Source organism: Triturus cristatus, chromosome 3_2, assembly GCF_964204655.1.
Source record: "Triturus cristatus chromosome 3_2, aTriCri1.1, whole genome shotgun sequence".
NCBI lineage: Eukaryota > Metazoa > Chordata > Amphibia > Caudata > Salamandridae > Triturus > Triturus cristatus.
Window position 1 is genome coordinate 166,755,964 of NC_140584.1, and position 20,954 is coordinate 166,776,917.

The window sequence follows — 20,954 nt, forward strand, 5'->3', positions numbered from 1 at the left end:
TTCAATATTCCTGGGAATTTCCAGACAACATAAAACATCACATAACGGGTTTTGGTTAAAACATAAATCAATAATTCAAAATTTTAAACACAATCCTCACCTAACTAACTATACTAACCATGCCTCTGCTATCAAGTAAAACTGATGCAGTGGAGTTTACCAGCTCTACACATTCATACACACAACACTCATTTGGGCCCATATACATTCATACACACAATGAGCTGGTAAATATCCACTGGACATCAATTTTATTTACCCTAGGAAACACCAGTATTCTTACCATTCCTGTCTCCTGAGTAAATGGAGGTTCGATAAGGTCTAGTAGTAGATTAGAATAGGGAGGAAAGACAATAATGCATTTGTTTTATTCTAAAGAACCACAGACTCAGGGGGAGTTTTAAAAGTTTATCTGAATTAATAATTTTGTGAGTCAAATCAAAATACACATGAATAGACCAGAAATCTCCATCAGGAATATAGTACAGTTAGCTTATAATTCAGTTTGCATTAATACATTCTTGCAATGACAGCACCTGAGGAGAGAAAGGGCAGAGAGCAAGTACGGAGCATTTATCCTATAGATATATTTACTTAGAATGGTGTGAGGACTCTGACATCAGAGAGTCTAGGAATCAGGACAGGGAAAGGTGACCTCTTATAGTGCAACGCCAGTGTTACACCCCTCTCTGGTGCTATTCTCTCTGGCTCGGGCGTGTCCGGACCCTTCCCTAGATGTGCCTCCTCGGTTGTTCTGCAAATTTTCCCTAGTGTTGGATTCTTCAGTCAGATTGCAGCAAAATCGGGCAGCATCTCAGCATAGCATCAGCATCTCAGCATCAAGTGTGTCTAACTATCTATACCTACCTCTTGTTATACCAAATTCAAGTGTTTGTTCCACCCCAAATGTTTCAATTCCATGTTCACCCGTAATTTGATTGGGTTAAGCAGTGGGGAGAGGACATCACACCATACCAAGTGCAATATTTTTCTTAAGTCTATTGTCTAATTCCCCGCCCTTTAATTTTAATACCCACAAGCTTTATTCCCATAAGCATTTCGTATTATGATCTATAATTTTAAGGTACAATGTTGGGGGGTCTTCCTCTCGTAGGGTCAGGAGTTTACGTTCTCATGTGCTTGCTGGGTTTGGGTTTTGGCAGTCCGTCAAATGACTTCATTGACTTGAGAGCAGAGATGTAGGGCGCATGCGTGGGTGCCACAAAGTATGAGGACATCAGTCACCCTCCAAGGCCCAAATGCGAACTATTAATAAAGTCAGAGAGAAACATGTTAGAATACAAAATTAAATGAGTTCACTGTATACCACTTACTTCTACTCTAACCCCATTTATTTAATAAATCTTTTGCATTAACAGCTTAGTAGTACATGCATAGGTTAGTTTCATGCGCATTAGTGTGTTGCTTTTGAAGCGGCCATATTAAAAGTTACTGCGCAGCTGCAAAGTTTCCCCCAAGCAACAGAAGAACGTCACACCACGTGATGTGGTAGACACATGCGCAAAAGAATTCCCGCCTTTTAGCGGCCCTTTTTAGGACACTCGAGTTACTTATTAAGACAGCACATAGACAAGCTTCCCCTGGATATGGTTATATGAAATGTGGTGCAAAATTAGTACTCATGGACAAATTGGTTATGGTATTTCAGGTTATTCGAGAGGACTGCATATAAGCAAGTTCTTTTGATGTGAAACCTTGCTCCATCACAATGGACAATCACCTAAGCAATCAGTAAGTTGATTGGTTCTCCCTCTTGTTTTGAGTACAATGGTCAACAGCGGCTCTTTGCTCTTTGTCGAGGGGAAGAGGGGAGAGTGGTGGGGGTAGAAGAAATAGTACCTCAAACACGTTGGAAGCAGTGGACAGCCACTGATTAAGTTGACTAATCCGTGCTTGGCCCCAGCTCCACTGAGGCAAACAGAACTGAAATTTGGCCTGTGCTGGCCAATTAGGAGGCAGCAAAGAAGACTGAAGCTGAAACTAGCAAATGGTAAGCAAGTCTGGGCTGCAAGTGCTTTAGTGAACATAAAAGTGGTGCAAGCAAGTGCATGCTCTCGCAGGCTTGACCCTAAAAAGCACATTTCTTTGACACAGAGGGTCATTTTACCTTAGTGCATGGGATTATAACACTGCATTGAGATCTATTAAGTAAAAGTGAGAGTGTTTAAACATGAACTGAAAAGCCTTGCTGCTCCTGCCCTGATGATAATGGTATAAGAGATCTAAGAGCTAGGTCACTGGATTTTTGTGGTAAGAAAGGGCCAAATTAGGTGGTAGGAGGATTTACTAATTTATACAGCAAGAAAAGTCAAATTATGTGGCATATTGCAGCACATTTTATGATAGTATTACCTCATTCTTTTTTTATTCACCCAAATACAGCAATAAGTAACAGAAAGGTGACCAGTTAACCTTTGCGAAGGACTTTACTTTGTGCAGCATCACATTTTGCTGCATTTTTAGTCATGTTTGATCCATTTGAGCTAGATAGAAACAAAATTATTTTTTGGTTAAAAACTGCAGACTTTGAAGCAGATGGCTTATGTGAAAAATGTAGCAAATCTTTAATTAAGAGACATGTCAGGGTTCATGTATACCTTATAAGTGGGCTACATTCTTATTAAACACGTAGCTAAATTATAGTCTATTACATCAAACACAATAGGTGTTGTACGGCAGACACCCTCACTGCACGTATTTGAATGTGCTCTGATGTGTAATAATGAACAAAATGGAAGTTAATGAAATAAAGCATTTCTTTAGGATCACACAATTTGGTCAAGCAGGGAAGACAGGATTGATCCTAGATTTTCCAATTTCTCACTGTGCAATTCAGCCACTACATGGGTATCTATCTCTTTATTGATCTATAACTTAACACTTCATCTTTAATTCTTGGAGGATGAGACTAGAATATGGGTGACAGGCAGGGTCCACATTGTATTTTTTGGCAGTTTTACATAGCATGAACATTGGCCATGGACATAAGAGCACTTCACAACAGACACAGACTACAGCATAGAGATTTTCCTGGATTCACAGGATGCTCAGCCAGGACTGGGATTGAAGCCGGGCTCCCCTTGATGCATGGGGAACAGCTGTAGAGACTAGGCAACATCGCCTCCTGTGAAAACTCAGCTCATTTTGAGCTTGGGGTTCCAGCAGGATCTGAAGCTGAGCAGAGCCAGGCTTCTGAATCAAGTTTTCAGTGGCTTGTTCCCCTATAATAGCACTCACAAGAGAGTAATTTTAGGAGTGGCAGAATCCATGCAAAAATGTAAACAACATTCAGAAAGTGTGAGTCTGGAAGGGGAGAGATGGATAAAAGGAAGAGAATGGCTGAAATAAGGTAAGAGGCTAGGGGGAGAAGAGTTGTAAAGAGCAACATATGGAGGGAAGATGTGGATGTAAGAGGGGCAGAACCAGCAAGAAGAGGCTGGGGAAAAAGAGAGATTGATGTAAAGGGGGTAGAACCAGCCAAAAAGTTGAGACAAGAGAAGGTGTGAGGCTGGTTGGAAAGACGAGAGGGAAGAAGTAGAACATTGAGGGGGAAGATGGATGTAAGAGTGGCAGAATCAGAGAGAAGGTAAGATGCTTGGGGAGAGATAATTGAACAGGAGATAATGCAGGGGTGAAGTGGATATAAGAGGGGGCTCAAGCAGCAATAGTAGGTATTAGGTTGGGCAAAAGATTAGGTGAAAAGTAGAGAAGGGTTGAAGTGAGGTAGAAATAAGTGGGCAGAATCAGCAAAAAAGTAAGAGGTTGGAAAAGAGATACAAAATGTTGTTGACCCAGTGCGTTCTGCTTACTCTGTTGAGCCTTCTGCCGAAATTTGCTTTTCCATATTTCTTTATTTTCCTGTAAAAGACGTTTAAAAAATGTTAAAAAATTGTCTTAGTTTTGAGATGCATGTGTCATCCTTCACTAAGTGTTGTGATCTTGAACCATCCTCAATGTGTCTGCTGAATTTCAGCCTACTCTCTGTGTACTCTATTACTGTTTGTGGACTTTCTATTAAATCTCACTTCATGTCGGACCCTTTCCTACACATGTCCTGACTGGAGATCCAGAGATCATAGATCCTGCCCTGAACTCCCTTTGCAATATGTTGCTTGCTTCATCATATGCTCCTATCAATGTAAAAACTAAACAGGCTGTGGTTGTTTCTCTGCTCAAAAAACTTTTAGCAGGCTCATAACGTCTCCGCATCTCCTGACATCTCTTTGCTACCTTTTTCTCAAATGTCCCAGACTATTTTTCTATAAAAGGAAAAAAGCTCAAGTATATTGTGAGATCTTTTCTTTTGGTCAGTGGCAATAGGTGATTAATTGGCTGCATCTGTGGAGGGTACCATTATTTACGATTGCTGTTTCAGATGACTATATCACTTCATTTGTTTAAGAGTTATTCCTTTTAGAAACTTGTCTCTCCAACTGTGCAATATTGAGCAGTCAAAGCTTACTCCAGACGGTGATAAAGGGTATTGGAACTCAAATACAGTATGTCACATTAATCATACCCGATCAGGACCTTATCCAGCCAGCCTATTTAGGCCTTTTAAAAGGGAATGATTTAGATGACAAGGTAATGGAATAAACCAACAAAAAATGTTCTCTGTGATTAATAGTCCCCCAAAACCCAACAAACGTCTTACAATATCTCTGTGTGTGCAGAGTGTCCTGCAAAATGATAATTGGCAGTAGTCCACCCTGGAAGACTTAAGTACTGCGAGGCCCAAAAAAGGGGCAAGATTCAAGTACGAAAGGCAGAGAATCCATAGTTGAATGATGGGCCTAAGGCCAGGCCACTTAGTGAGATGATCTTTGTCTTACTGTGGATAAACTGCTCTCCTTGCTTGTGCTGACTTGGCCGCTGGTGCACAACCCAAAAGTCATTCTGACTGCGCTCACACACAGCACGGTGCGAAGTGCACCTTCTCAAACAACAAATAATCCCAAACCTCAGGCAGTGACATCGAAGCCTGGGGACATGGCTGCTTTTCAGGGTTAGTATTGGCATCCTGTGGGAGGTGGGGGAATGAAGGGGCAGTGTACGGGAGATGGGACTGCGGTGGAGGAGGGGAGCTGAGTAGCAAGGGGGCATTCCGTAGAGCACATTAATGCACTTGGAGTGATCTGCCAAATACTGAGCCTATGCGAGAAGGTAGCCAGTAAGTTCAGGGAGAGAGATCTTGCATTGGAGGTTGGAAGATCTAAAGGGTTTGGTTGAGAACCTGAGCAGTGACTGAATTGACTTGTGGATAATAGAAATGGTCTTGCATTCATTTATCTCTTTAACGAAGATCCCACATATTTCCCCGAGGCCAGGCACAATTTGGTTATTACTTCTTACATTAAATATGAGTTGAGCTGCATGGTTATGGTCCCTTTGCAATTTGGCGAGTGTCTTCTCAGGTATTAATGACCTGTGACGTAAACATTTTCAAAAGGCGAGTCTCTAGTATTACTTTAGTGTTATTTTGCAACTCAAGCACTACCTCCCTCAACCTACCTATTCCACATTGCTGCATTACCTTTCGATATAGCTGTAAACTGCACGAATTGTATGAGCCTCTGCTAAATATTCCTGTCTGCCCAGGGTGCTATCCCAGCAAGCTACAGATCTAATTAACAATACGGATGTCTCAACCCCGCCTCCGCTTTCGAGTAGCAATTATTTCTTATTCTCCATTGTCTCCCTCCCTTTGCAAAATTAAATGTTTCGAACACAACACAATGAACTATTTGTCTTAACAAAGCATAGATTGCAATGCCATGCTTTCTCAGAATTTTAGAGACGGTCACGTTTTCTTATGAGTTTGAAAGTCAGGGGTCTTTTGATCTTACCACTAGTGGTTAATAATAAGAGGTTGGCTGTCCAATGTTTGTCACTTTATCAACCCTTTATACTGAAATGTTTGGCCAGTGGCAGAATGGCATGCATTGCAATTATTTCATGCACAAGCGTAATTATATTTGGTATTGTGTTTGAGAACACTACTTACCTCTTCCAATCATTCTGACACTGTTAGGCTAATTATTAGCGCATAGGCCTAACTCTCCAAAGCAATAGTGTTTACTTAATGTCAATTGCATTGACCATATGGTTAGGTTGGAAGAAGCCGATTTTCAGATTTCTCCAAACAGTAGAGCTGAACGGTAAAAAAACACCTTTCACCCATGTGACATCGAGGTAAGTGACATCACATGAAATTTTCAATTTTTGCCCTACCCTGGTACCGTACCCCTTTGACCCCATCACAATTGAACCTCCTCTGACTGCTCTTCAGAAGCACTGCACAAGAGTGGCACTGACCCAGCAAGACAGCAGCACTCTTAGCTATGCAAAGCTGTCAGGGGTGGGTCTGGGGTTGGGACTTTTCTGCATATTAAGGGCTCTATATGGGGCACTTCAGGCTCAGTGGGTGCTGGGCCTTAGGGGGTCTCTGCTCTTTGGAGCATATCTCACCATTAACGATACCAGGCATTGAAAACGCACTCGTCCAGGAGCTACAGGCCGATTTATAATACGGCGGATAAAGGTTTGGCAGTTAAGGCAAAGAAGTAATTTACTCCGTTGCTTTGACGGTACTTCCACCGCCAAATCATGAAATGACCGCCAAGCGGACAGTCGTTTCTTAAAGCATCGACAGGAAACGTCTTTGTGGTGGTTCTTTGAATGCTTTTTGCAGTTTGCTGTATGGATCCGCCAAGTATGATGGAGCTGTATGGCAAACTGGTTTTTTTGTAGTTTCAAAAAGAAAATACTGAAGTAATAATAATAATAATAATAATAATAATAATAATAATAATAATAATAATAATAATAATAAGCAAGCTTGTAAAGCGCATGGTTACACCCATTTAAAAAATGCACAATGCCCCCTTACCATAGGAGTCCTCTCCCATGGCAAGGGGAGCATTTTGTAATTTTCAATGCCCCTTACCACCGCAGTATTCCTGGAGGTAGCGTGCAGTGAAAATGGAGTTCTAATTCCGCCCATCTAAATTAGGTGAACAGAACTAAGGGTAAACCTCCGATGGCCCTTACTCAGGGCCGGACTGGGAACCACAACCGACCCTGGCAACGTGCTCGGCCGGCCCCCTCCACCCCCGGGAGGGGGGGGGGGGGCGGTGGTGCCGCCGAGCTCTTTGCCAGGGCCGGTTTTCGGCTGATTTTGTTACAGGGTCGATTTTGCAGCTATGCTGCAAAAACGGCCCTGTAACAAAAAACGGCCCCAGGGGTCAAAAACCGGCCCCCACCAGTGCGGCGCACCGAGGGATTGCCCGGTGCCCGCTAGTGCCAGTCCGGCTCCGCCCTTACTCTGTTGGGCCATCAGAGGGGTTTAATCATGGCTGAGACGGAGTAGTCTCTGCCGTAACTGAACCAAATGTCCACTTGCATTTAAATCGGGTCTTGGAACTATGGCTACTCGGTTGCCATTGCGACTGAATATCTATACCGCTAAGATATGAACCAGGCCCTACGTTTTCCACTTCCCTTCTATTAGAAAGAGTGAGAGCTCCTGTCCATCCCTAAGACTTCAGCACTCTTGACCTGAAGTTGGTATTTAATTCAAAACTTACATTACAGCAAAAATAATAACTGCAGTTTAGAAGCCCAGGAAATCGAACCGCACAGGGACTGTGTGAACACTGGGTACTACTAGAGTCGTATCTGATATCTATTTAACTATAAGGACATAATTACTTCTTTTTGCGTAAATGTGTCACTCACAGGGGAACATGGAAAGCACTGAAGTGGCACACACAATCACAATGTACACATGGAAATGTTACACATATGCAAGGTCAAAACTTGGCAGCAATGTAAAATAAAGTGTTATTCATTTTAGGCTTATGATTTTATGATTTCCTCTCCCTAAAAGTGGGTGTCTCCAACACACAGATTACTTGGGTTAATATTCAACTGCTGGCTCTGCGTCAGAGTGCATGGGCCATGCGTGTGTCAAGGTTCAGGGTGCGACATTCTCCCCATGTCACTGCACAATCACACTCATCCCTCTGCACATTGCTTTGAAAAGCAGAAATCCGTTCTGAGGTGAGTCAGCGAGCTTCAAACTGGGCCAGGTCTGGGGCAGGGTCTTGGTGGTTCAACGATGGACCAACCCCGATTTGGATGATCCTTTCACTGCCTCCGTAAAGGATTCCATATTGATCTGTGGGTGGGAGCAGTGCTTAATTTGTAAAATATGAAGTGCCAGGGCTCTGACAAGGAGGCCACTGCAGCTTGCACCACCCATCGCCCTTGTCATCGCTGCCAAAGCAACTACTAACCATCTCTCTTGCATGTAAATACAACAGTTCTGATAATTCCAGGTCCCCAAAGCTAAAGAAATGGCTGGGGAGGCAGGTATTAGCAATTGCAATGTATATTGTATTCCTAAACAACCCTTGTTCTGCTCATCCCCAAATTAGATGAGCAGCGCCACCATGTGGTAGACTGTTGTAAGTAAGGTGTTGACAATAAGGTTTAACAAGCATTGGCATAGCCAATAGGTCTCGCCTTTGGAATGTTATAAGTGTTTAGCCAGAGCTTTTGGCTTTGCAATTGTTTTTAAGCTATGCTGTAAAGCAGCATGAGTGTTCATGTTTTTGTTTAGTCTGTGATATGTGACTGTAAGTGTTTTTGAGGTCTTGGGCCCGATTCACAGAACTAACTTAAGACAAAATCCTAAACTTACTACCATTTTGGTATTCACAGAAGGCACTTACTCATTTTGGTATTCACAGAAGGCACTTACTCATTTCGGTATTCACAGAAGTTAGGAGTCCTAACTTTAGGACTCCTAAATGCCTTCTTTGAGTACCAAAAGTCTTAAAATTAGGATTTTTCTCAATTTAGTAGTAGTAAAGTTAGGACTCCTAACTTTAGGACTCCTAAATGCCTTCTGTGAATACCGAAAGCCCTAAAATTAGGATTTTTCTCAGATTAGTAGTAGTATAGTTAGGACTCCTAACTTTAGGACTCCTAAATGCCTTCTGTGAATACCAAAAGTCTTAAAATTAGGATTTTTCTCAATTTAGTGGTAGTAAAGTTAGGACTCCTAACTTTAGGACTCCTACATGCCTTCTGTGACTACCGAAAGCCTTAAAATTAGGATTTTTCTCAGTTTAGTAGTAGTAAAGTTAGGAGTCCTAACTTTAGGACTCCTAAACTGGGAAAATTCCTAATTTTAAGACTTTCGGTATTCACAGAAGGCATTTAGGAGTCCTAAAGTTAGGACTACTAACTTCACTAGTTAGTTCACTAAGTGTCTTCTGTGAATACCAAAATGAGTAAGTGCCTTCTGTGAATACGAAAATGGTAGTAAGTTTAGGATTTTGTCTTAAGTTAGTTCTGTGAATCGGGCCCGTTGTGTTTATCAACTGATCTCCATACCTAGTCTGTTTGAATTGTGGTGAATTGATGTAATTTTGCCTTCTCCTGCCACATAATTTACTTAGCCGTGCCGTATAATTCCAGTGGCCCTGGTCTTAGCCTTTGTACGTTATTGTGTGAATATGAAAGTATACTTCAATGTGTCTATTGTAGTGTCTATCTATCTATCTATCTATCTATCTATCTATCTATCTATCTATCTATCTATCTATCTATCTATCTATCTATCTATCTATCTATCTATCTATCTATCTATCTATCTATCTATCTATCTATCTATCTATCTATCTATCTATCTATCTATCTATCTATCTATCTATCTATCTATCTATCTATCTATCTATCTATCTATCTATCTATCTATCTATCTATTCTGGTAAATTCACATAATCTCCCCTTGCCTACCAAAAATAAATGTGCACTTGTGCAATGTAACTGGTGCTCACCTTTGGGTCAGAGTTTGTGCTATATAAAAATGCAAAAAAAGAGGCAATTTGCAAGCACAAAACCATTTTCTCCCAATTTTGAAAGCGTTTTGCAATTGTGAGCATACCTATTTGCGCTTGTGAGTTTCACTTATACATACATGCAAGGAGATTTAACAATGACCCCCTCCCCCCCCCAGGGAGTACCATGGAAGACTAAAAATACGTTTTTCCATCATATGAGGAAGGTTACTGGTATTACTAATGTCTAAAGTGTGACACCGGAAGTTATAAACAGGTAAAGAGAAGTACTTGTAACATTTGAAAAAATAATACTTTTAATTCCACTTCTTCTCAATAAGCATTGCAAGAACAAGAAAACTAGAAGACATTTTTTAAGTGAATTCTTTTTTTAATAGGGTCGTGCAGTTCTAAATAATGTCTTATTGGTTGCATATAAGGTAACAAAAATACTTATAAGACTTTTTTTATTATAACTTTTCAACATGCTGCACAGCAGCCATACTACTTTACAGCATAGCTTAAAGACATTGGCAAAGCCAATAGCTCTGGCTAAACACATAAGGTTCCAAAGGACTTAAGCCCTGACAGAGAGAAAGGATCTTTTGATGTTCCTCAGTGTACTTCACCAGAAACCCCATGTTCCAGTTCTGGCCTTCACTTTGACAAACTATAGAACTCTGGGAAATGTATTTACGCTTTAGTTCACCTGAACCCATTGCAGCAACACACCTGAAAACAATGTAAAAGGAAAGTCCAAGACAGAAATATGGTGTCCCTGATAACATGGGTGTCATCTGGTTACCACAGGGGAGTGTTAGCCAGTAGGTGAGGAGGGCAGAGGAGACAGCAAGGGGTCACCTCTCCTTGATGGAGATGTGCTGAACACGAGGCCTCCGATTGCACACTTCCTTCCCCAACGTCGTGCCTGTGGCCCGCAGGGGCTGTTTACATGTGGGCCACATGTTTTCCAAATTAATCAGATAGGTGTAATCCATCAAGGCTCTGGTGTGAAATCCCTTCAGACTCCGTTCTCCCCCACCCCACTCCCACCATGCCTTCACCATGGCACTCTCCACACGCCCCCCTGTGCACCTAGGGGACAAGGCACCGTTCCTGGGCTGTAGGGAAGCACCGTGACGGAGGCCGTGTTTTCTCTGGGCACCAAATGAGATTTTTCCCTTTGCCTGCCTTCGGACAAAGCGGGCCTGACGTTTGTAATTATGGCGGGTAAAGCGGAAATGGCCGTGCCGCTGCTCGGCAGGGGAAGGAGACAGGGGGCCTGCCCTGCATTGATTAGCTGGGCCTCCCCTGAAGCTTTTAAGGCTGTGATAATTCCACTCAGAGCTTCCAGGGAGAAGCAGGAAGGAGGGAGCAGGGCAACGAGGCAAGGAGCGACAGAGAGGAAAACAAAAGGAAGAGAGTGGGGGCAGGAGCGAGAGAGCGTGAGAGGAGAGAGAAAGCGAAAGAAGGGTGAGACAAAGGCAGAGGGAGAGAGAGGGGGAAATGAAAAGAGGGAGAAAATAAGAATGTGAAGAAGCGAGAGAAAAGAGAATAAGAGAAAAAACGGACACAGGAAGAGGAGAGAGGTAAAAGGGAGAGAGAAGGAAGGAGAGAAAGCGGAGAGAGCGAGTGGGAGATAAGAAGATGGCATGAAGCAGATGGGGTGATAGAGAAAATGACAAGAGGAAGATCAAAGGCAAGGGAGAGCGGTGGCTGGTAAAACAAGCGCTTGTCACACGCCGCTCCCGCACACCGAGCACGGCAGCACGGCTAACGCGCTAATTAACATTCGCGCGCAGGGGGCCATCTGTTTTGAATTAGCGTGATGAAAGCGACCACGCTAATTCAAGCTTTTCAAGCACTCATGCTTGTGTTCCACCTTGTGGGAGCGAGCAGCAGCGCGCGGGCCATCTGGTTTCAATTAGCACATGTGCCGCTGCTCACTCCCGCAAGGTGGATGCCAGCACAAGCACTTAAAAAGAGCTGACCAATTTCTAAAAGTCATCTCCTAGGTGAGCGCATGCACGCTGCCTAGGCAAGACCTAAAAATGGTTACATTAAAAACTCCTAATTAGTCACTGTCAAAGTGTGCAAGTATACATTTTCATTAGTTTGGATGTTAAAGGTCAGGTCTGCCTATAATGGCATATTAAGCAATTTTATTACTGCAGCCTATGTTAACTAACCGATTAGTCCAAGCTTCACCTTTCACTCACAATTTAACTGTTACATTTTCTTCTTCTTTGCAATAGATTGATTTTATGTTTGTTAGGGGATACATATGGGGTTCCGAGTAGTACACATATTAATAGTGTTTGGAGTATTATTTGAACAAAAATGACAGGAAAGCAGTAACACAAAATTCGCAGCAGTGCCTGAACGGAGGCTGCGATTGGGAAGATAGAGTTTAGCAAGGTCCTGTAGATATTTAGGGGCGATACCAGCTTTGATTTTAAATAGGTAAATCACCGAACCGAATCCGGTTTTCGACCCTGAGCCAGTGCAGGTCCCTAAGATGCTTGGTGATCCCAGCGGATCTGGGGATTCTGCAAAGCAGTCTGGCAGCGGCGTTTTGCACCAGTTGCAGCGTTTGAACCCAGGTACAAGATGTTTCCGTAGTCAAGCCGAGATGTCACTAAGGCATTGACTACGATCTTCTGGGTGGAAGGGGGTAACATCCAGGCAATTTTGCGAAGCCATTTAAGAATGGCAAAACATATGCCAGCCACTTTGTTGGCTTGCTGCGTCATAGATAAACTATCATCTATGATGACTCCAAGGTTTCTGACCTGAGAGGCAGGAGGAGGAAGTTTACCAAACGATGATGGCCAGTGGGGATCGCTCCAAAGATCTTTGCTATTTCCCAAAAGGAGGACCTCCGTTTTTTCCCCGTTTAATTTAAGTTGGTTAACTGACATCCAATTAAATATTTCCTGGAGGCCTATTTTCAGTGCAGATGGAGCAGATGAATCGGATTTTGAAAGAGAGAACAGAATTTGAGAGTCATCTGCATAAGTCATTAAGACAAGGCCAAATTTTTCAGCAAGATCTGCTAATGGACGAAGGTACAAATTAAAAAACAGCGGGCTCAGTATCGATCCCTGTGGCACGCCGTGAGGAGAGTGGAATATCTCAGAGCATGCCTCCGAGGAAGAGATCTGAAAAGTGCGGAGGGATAAGTATGATCTAATCCATTCAAGTGCCTTGCCCTCGACACCATTCTCCCCCAGCCTGTCAAGCAGTATGGAGTGAGAAATGGTGTCGAAGGCCGCACTTAAGCCCAACAGGACCAGTGCTACCATTTGGCCATCGTCCATGAGCTCCCTGATTTTTTCCGTGACCCCAAGTAGGGCCGTCTCAGTGGAATAACCACTCCTAAAGCCAGATTGGGACGAGTGAAGAAGCTCGTTTTTTTCCACATAGCATGAGAGTGCTTTGTGGATGTGCCTCTCAAGGATTTTTGAGAAGGCAGGCAGCAATGAAATTGGGCGGTAGTTGGCCAGTATCAAAGGGTCTGCGGCCGGCTTTTTAAGTAGAGGAGTGACCATAGCATGTTTCCATAGTGCAGGAACTGAGGCCTGCTCAATGGAGGCGTTCAGTATTTCCGCTATGGGAACCATAGCCGAGTCCTCTAGTTTACTTAGAATACTTATAGGAATGATGTCACGTGGGGAACCTGATTTGATCGATTTTAAGAGTTCCTTCAGTATATTCAGATTAATAGGAGGCCAGGCCCCGAGATGACAATTTCCTCTGACAACTTGAGGGATGTTGAAATGTTTATGCGTGGTTATGCTGTCTTTTTTGATGTTAGAGACAATATTATCAATTTTGTCAGTAAAAAATGAAGCCAAGTCTTGACATTGCTGGGTGTTAAGAGGGGTAGGTCCCGCTCTTGAATTTTCACCAGCCAGCTCTCTTACGGTATTGAAGAGAGTCTGAGATTTATTTACGGCCATGTTAATGCTGGTGGTAACATAGCATGCTTTAGCTTTCATGCATGCTGAATGATAGCTATTTCTGGCTTTACGGTAGACTTCTTTTTGATGGAGTTCATATTGGATTCATACAGTTTCTTTACACTTATTTGACAAATACCTTGTCTCAATCCTACAACCACACTGCAGTTTTAAAGGAGACACTTCCCAGACCACAGAGCACAGAAATGAAATATGCTTCCTCAATTAGAATTTTACAACAAAAGCAAACAATTTCTTAGTAAATAAAAAAAAGTTATCAAATTTCACCTTCTCTTAATACTGCACCCACTCCTCCTCCAGGAATCACATTTATGTGATCTGGCACAGAATTCGACCATACAGAGAGAGTCTACAGTCCCTGAAGTCACGTTGTCTGTCAAAATGAAAGTCAGGACAACATGTGCGTCTTAACTCACTCTGTTCTTTAATTCAACACAGCTAGGAATAAGATGTATGCAATATAAACCACAAAGATGTACAACTTCGGATAGCTAGATATTTCAGACTACAATGTTCTTTACAGCAGTCGTACTAATGATTCAGATCAAAATAGCAGATTTTTTATTCAGAAAGTAAATTGGCATTGCCCATCCTCTGTGAACCTTTGTACTGTCCCCCTAAATCAATTTATTTTCTAACGTACTACAGCGGTAAAACAGAATTTGGCAGGGGGAACACCAACACACACAGAGTAAAATGAAATCCAACTACACCTTCTGTTCCACCATGAACATGACAACTTCCCTTGGATCAGCATCTCAGGACCAGTGGGGACCTGATTAAATCTAACAGGCAAAATGTATGCACCTTCAAATGAGAGTATCCTGTTAAATTCTTGTATTAAAGCTGTGATTTGTCTTATCTGGGACAATATGGCAGATGGACATTACTATGCAGCTTGAATACATGTCTCTAAAACTTAGACGTTCCTAGCTTCACTTATAACTTGGCCAGCTGGAATTACAATTGAGAAGGAGTTACCCAAAACAATGTAAAGCCTCTTATCATATGCAATGAAATAATTTGGTTCAACATTACAAAGTATCCAAATCCATCTTGCTTGACTCCAATGTGGCTTCCGCTGTAATTATTTCTAAGATCCAGACTTTTCCCTTGAACACAGATACAAGTCTGCACATGATTCCACTACTAGACTTCACAGAAGCTTAGAAGAGCTCAATGACCACATTCTGACATTAATACCCACATGCATACAATCTGTTGTTTATGTTTTGTTTCTTTGTGAGCATGAACTCATAAAAAATTTTCTTGCCTCATGGGCAAATATTTCATATTAAAACTTTTTGAGCATGCTTGTGTTATTTTTAAATCTGGACATACCTTTTCGCCCATTAGTCTGTTCAAGAGTGAATTACATTTTGGTTACACAGGTCATAGCGTACATCACAGTGGCAGCCCACTTCATCCACTGGCTCTATTGGACTGTGAATGATAGCAATTTCATTGTGCACAACTGCCTGACAAAGAGTGCATTTTAGTACCATGTCTGGTGTGCCTGTGCTGCTGGGACACCTTTGAGTCTATATGTTTATACTGTATTCAAATATTTGTGCGTATTGCATACATTGACAAAAAAAAATAAACCATTGCACACTTGCCATGTCCAAGCCTACTAGCATTACCGATGTGTGTTTCCTAATGTTGACCATATCATACATGACAGCACTTGGAACAATGAATTAAGGTATATTGTCTTTCTTAAAAGGTGATATCGTTTACAGCATATGAGGACAACTAGAGGGTATTTTGCAGCAGAATCTTACAAGTGTTCATATTCTTTGGACTTTTAGAAGAAAAATATAGGTCCTACTCAGGCCTCGACAAATCTCTCGCTCACTACGTATGGCGAGCCAGATTTTATCAGGGCAAGCTATATTTAGGGCCTACTCGACCCTTCTGGCAAGCTCAGTGCTTAATTTGTAAAATATTAAGTGCAGGTGCTCACATTCTTTAGGTGACCACACCCACTTTACCTGACTCCAACCACTTCCTCCACTGGCTCCACCCACTTATTTGTCACCACCCACTTTCTCAACTGGCACTGCTGAAATCCCGGTGTAATACCCGATCAGAATTTCAGCAAAGGTGTGATAGGAGGTTCCCCCCGCCTGAGAAAACTTTGAGAAAAATGAATTCAAAACGTGCATTTAAAACACAATTTCATAAGAAATTGGCTGAAATGACTAATGCCCTGAAGGGGACACCTATAATTACTACCTCAAGGCTCCCGTCTTCCTATTGTTCATGCCTACGCTCATAAATAAAATGCCATTAAAATGCCATGCCAGAGATAATAGGGAGGGCTGAGTGCTGGCAGTTTAGTAGTAGCCATGTAGACAGAGGCAGAGAAAGGACTAACACTGTGAAGAAAGGAGAGAGAATGTCAGGCAGATGGTACAGGGCAGTGAAGTGTTTGAGTCACAGATGGTGCTAATTTTGAACAACAAAAAATCCAGGAGTTTGTCACAATATTGTTGTGATGCGCATGGGTTGTTCTTCTGGCAATCTGGGTTAGACAGTTCTTGAAAGATGCTGAAGGTTTCTCTTATTCGGTCAGACCTGCTAGATGAATTTTGTAAATTAAGACTTTTTGACTTTCTTTATGGCACTATGGAGGCCTTACAGGTAGCCCATAAAAACTTGCATTACAGGTTGAGACTGGTTTGTTTCAGTTCCACGGTCACCGCATTGGACCATTTTTAGTGGATTTAATGGCAAATGCATTGTTTCTTGTTTTGGCTGGGGCCAACCCCGCAGGGAGAACAGTGATGTATTGTGGTATAGATTGTCCAGTAAGTCTTCAGTGTCATCCTAGTTGAGAAAGTTAGTTGTCACACATTCTATGTTTTCTCAAGGTCCTCTGTGCTGACATATCTGTAACACCTGGATGGCATAATTGCATATCTTTTTCTTTCAAAGAAATGCAAGCAATTCTACAAACCTGTGTCCTAGTCCATTTGTGTATATCATATGGAAAAATCTGGCATGAATGGTGCAGGTGTCATCAGGTCAAACCTAAAAGGTAGCTGACTTAAGATGTGCTTAATGCTAATCGTTTTGTATGCGACATTTATGTTTTTGAAAGGCATCAAGGAGCTTGGTGGATTGAAGTTAATGATGACAAATGTAAAAAAAAAAAATGTACTTACTGGCTCCCTCTATGGCCATTATTTTCAGCCCAACACAAGGCATGTGTTGTTTACTCTGTATCAAAGTTTGATTGCGCTAAAATATGTAATCCAATGTAACTTCAATACATAGTGTTTGAATCAATGTAAATGTTCCCTGGCAATACATCGAGTGTTACAGCATCAGCATTGGTTTTTATTAGTACTCCAGACTCTATATTTACCCACATAAGCCTGATTTATGAAGGAGTTTTGCAGTCAAAAAGGCTGGAATTTTCAAAAAGGATGGAGGTGAGAAAAGGAAAAAGAATTCTTGAAAGGACAAGTGGAGAAAGAGTGACAAAGGGAAGGAAACCCCATTTATATCAGCCTCAGCAAATTGGAAATAAGTTTTGTGTTATTTCACGGGCACACATTCAGAAGCCATTTTTTGTTTGGGGAATCTCTTCAAAACCCTATTTTATCATTTGTTATATAAAAAAAGGGGTTTCTTGAGCATTAACTCCCCTTTAAACCTCCAGGGACGGTGTCCTGTTTTGTTCACTGGCGCCTTAAAGGGATGGTCAAAGAGGGAGATATTTTCATTTTCTGAATACTCCCTTGTCTGGCATTGATAAGCAGTGCGACAGGTTATCACAGGTGGGTTGTGATAGGATGGCACCAGAGGGAACCACAAGGAGCTTGCACCAGGGAAGTGCAAGGACCAGTCCTCATGAAACAAGCTTCCTAGGACCGGTTTCTGGCATTTCAGTGTCACTGGATTCAAGCAAGCCTGGCTGAAGATGGCTGAAATGCCAGAAACCGGTCCTAGGAAGCTTGTTTCCGGTCCAGGGAAGGCATGGCTTGGCAGTTCGGGCTGGACTGTTCCCATGAGGCACAGGGTCAGACTGATTTGCATATGGCCATGTCTGAACTGGGGTGGCAGAGTGGGCTAAAGAACGGTGATGGATTAAACCCAGATCTGTTGACTGGGTGTGAGTGTTTCATTGGTTCTGATACTCCGTCCATCACCACCCCCTTTTGTACCGCTTTGCTCGCCATAAGTTGGCAGGGTATGCTCAGACGTGAGTCCCTTGCTCACTTTGCCACTGGATTCAAGCAAGCGTGGCTGAAGACGGCTGAAATGCCAGAAACCGGTCCTAGGAAGCTTGTTTCCGGTCCAGGGAAGGCTTGGCTTGGCAGTTCGGGCTGGACGGTTCCCATGAGGCACAGGGTCAGACTGATTTGCATATGGCCATGTCTGAACTGGGGTGGCAGAGTGGGCTAAAGAACGGTGATGGATTAAACCCAGATCTGTTGACTGGGTGTGAGTGTTTGATTGGTTCTGATACTCCGTCCATCACCACCCCCTTTTGTACCGCTTTGTTCGCCATAAGTTGGCAGGGTATGCTCAGACGTGAGTCCCTTGCACACTTTGCCACTGGATTCAAGCAAGCCTGGCTGAAGACGGCTGAAATGCCAGAAACCGGTCCTAGGAAGCTTGTTTCCGGTCCAGGGAAGGCATGGCTTGGCAGTTCGGGCTGGACTGTTCCCATGAGGCACAGGGTCAGACTGATTTGCATATGGCCATGTCTGAGCTGGGGTGGCAGAGTGGGCTAAAGAACGGTGATGGATTAAACCCAGATCTGTTGACTGGGTGTGAGTGTTTGATTGGTTCTGATACTCCGTCCATCACCACCCCCTTTTGTACCGCTGCACAATACACAACATGCTGCTACTTCAGTTAATTGTTTCGGACTGCTGGTGCGTAATGCGTGTGTGCCTCCTCACGATAAGGCGACCCGTGGCAAATGAATTTGAAAGGTTACGTACGCTGCTGTGGCTCCTGCACAGAACCAAATCCAGCCTAATCAGTAGTCCGCCCACTGGCAACACTGATGGAAGTCATGGATTTATTTTTGGTCTCAGTTCTTCAGCGAAAAGAGAGTTTCAACAGTCCCTAACATTGTCTGACACTACCCACATTGTGCAGTCATTTATATGAGTTCGCCCTGGCATCTAGACCCGGCCCTGACAAATAAGTGCCGGTGCTAAGCACCGGAAAGCACCGGCACAAATTAAGCACTGGGCAAGCTGACAAACAGGTGGTGTTCTATTCACTCACAAAGTAAAGGAGCATTAAAGATGCCCTTAAATCTTGTCGTTAGCTTGTCACATTTATTCTTCGCTAAGAGCCAAAGGTCAAAAGTCAATTTAATCTACAATTACTTTTCTTTCTGATTGCAAAGTTCAAGGATTTTTTTAAGTGCACTGTCTGACAATCGTGCTGCACAAAACGTGTGAAATGAAAGGCTGTAGGATATCATGTTTTAGTCTAACACACAAATAGCTCAGAAGTGAACTGTACAAACATTTCAAAACAGATTTCAGCAGTAATGAATGAAATTGTTTTGTAATTCTGTGTGATTAAAAATATATTTTAATAGTATGAAAACAAATCATAACACTTACTTGGTGATGTGCACATGATAAATATGTTTTCTGAAACAATTTCCACAGATTATTGTTTATACACTATATAGTTTTATAAGTAAAACTGCATGCGGGTGGGACCGTTTTTGCCCATTTCAATGGAAATTGTACTGTCTGTAAATGGCAGTGCACTGCCACCTCATGCTTCAGTAATATATATTTTTTGAGTATTTTCAAGATGAACTGAAAAAGATTCCTGCCCCTGCCCTAACGGCAATGCTATTTGTGAACTAAGAGGCAAGTCAGGGGTCATGCATACCCCCTATATGTAGGCTAGATTCTTATTACACATAGAGCAAACGCTATTAAATCACCCCAACCGGATTGTTTTGTACAGCAGGAATGCTAATCTGCATATTGGAAGATGCTCTCATATGTGATAAAAAAAAGGTGGCTCTGCAAAATGAAACATTTGCCTAGGATGACATAATGAGACGAGTATCTGGGGCAAGTACATTTCAGTTTTTCGAGTAGATTATTGAAGTTACTAGACCTACAGGCCTAGTAACATTTTTATGATTTTTTGAGACCTGCTACTTAAGTGGCATGTATGCAATCCGCGTCCTACGTTATGAATGACTACATTTGTTATTCAACGGTTTAGTTCCATTTCCTTTTATATCACGTGTGGACTAACCACCACTCAGTTACCTGATAGTTCGAATAGTTGAGGATCCCGCTATATATCCAGAAGCCTTACTGCAAGCACTAAGACTAGAGAACATAAACCTAGTGCAAAAAGTTACGTTTTAAAAATCTGCAGATCATAAGCACAAGCGGAAGGCAAGGTTCAAGCGAAAAAGTCAGACATGTCATATGATGCAGACTTAATCCTAACAAACAACCAAATTCAGCACAAAATTGTTTGTGTAAAAAAGGACAGCGCTAACGTCAGTGACACGGCCACAAGTGAGCTGTTGGCAAATTGCTGCCAGGGTGGGGTATGCCCTGGGCTTGCTCAGCAATTCGGAAACAAGAGCTATTATAGTACACAGCGGAATGGAAACATACTGAGACCCAAAGTGGCAGCGAACGTGATACACAGATGACAAAACAAGATATGTAACACTAAAGTGCAGATCATGGGGTACATAATAAAAGCATTGATAGTGATGTTACCGGGGTCCTGGTGAACACCTGAAAACTGTCAAGTCTCAGGTTGGAGTGAAAAGTCCTAGAACTATGACAGCGCCATAAACTCGCAATTCCTTGCTACTCAACCCCTATTCCTTCAGCCGAAGCCGAAATAATGATGTCCGTATTCGGTATGGTTAGGCATAGTGTTTATTATAGGGTACGTACAGGTTACAACCACAAAAATCCAGGTATCCGCAAACACCACAGTGAACCCAGCCCAGGGCACTCACCAGTATGCGATTAAACAGCGCGTTCTCCTTGGGCGGCAGGTTAACGCTCGGCATCTCTGCTGCTCCACTTCCCACTTGGGTCGTGTGGCTCCAGCCTCTGCCCACCTCGCTCAG

General features: G+C 42.6%; 1 protein-coding gene across 1 annotated transcript in view; it reads left to right on the forward strand.

The window, feature by feature from the left end:
• Positions 1-7,985: 7,985 nt before the first annotated feature.
• The window catches only part of LOC146856963 (palmitoyl-protein thioesterase ABHD10, mitochondrial-like), a 178,234-nt gene continuing 165,265 nt past the window's right edge, over positions 7,986-20,954 (forward strand). The window contains exon 1 of the mRNA XM_085647451.1: positions 7,986-8,082. Coding sequence (XP_085503577.1) covers positions 8,018-8,082 — 65 coding nt within the window. The 5' untranslated portion in view covers positions 7,986-8,017. The remainder of the gene's footprint in view (positions 8,083-20,954) is intronic.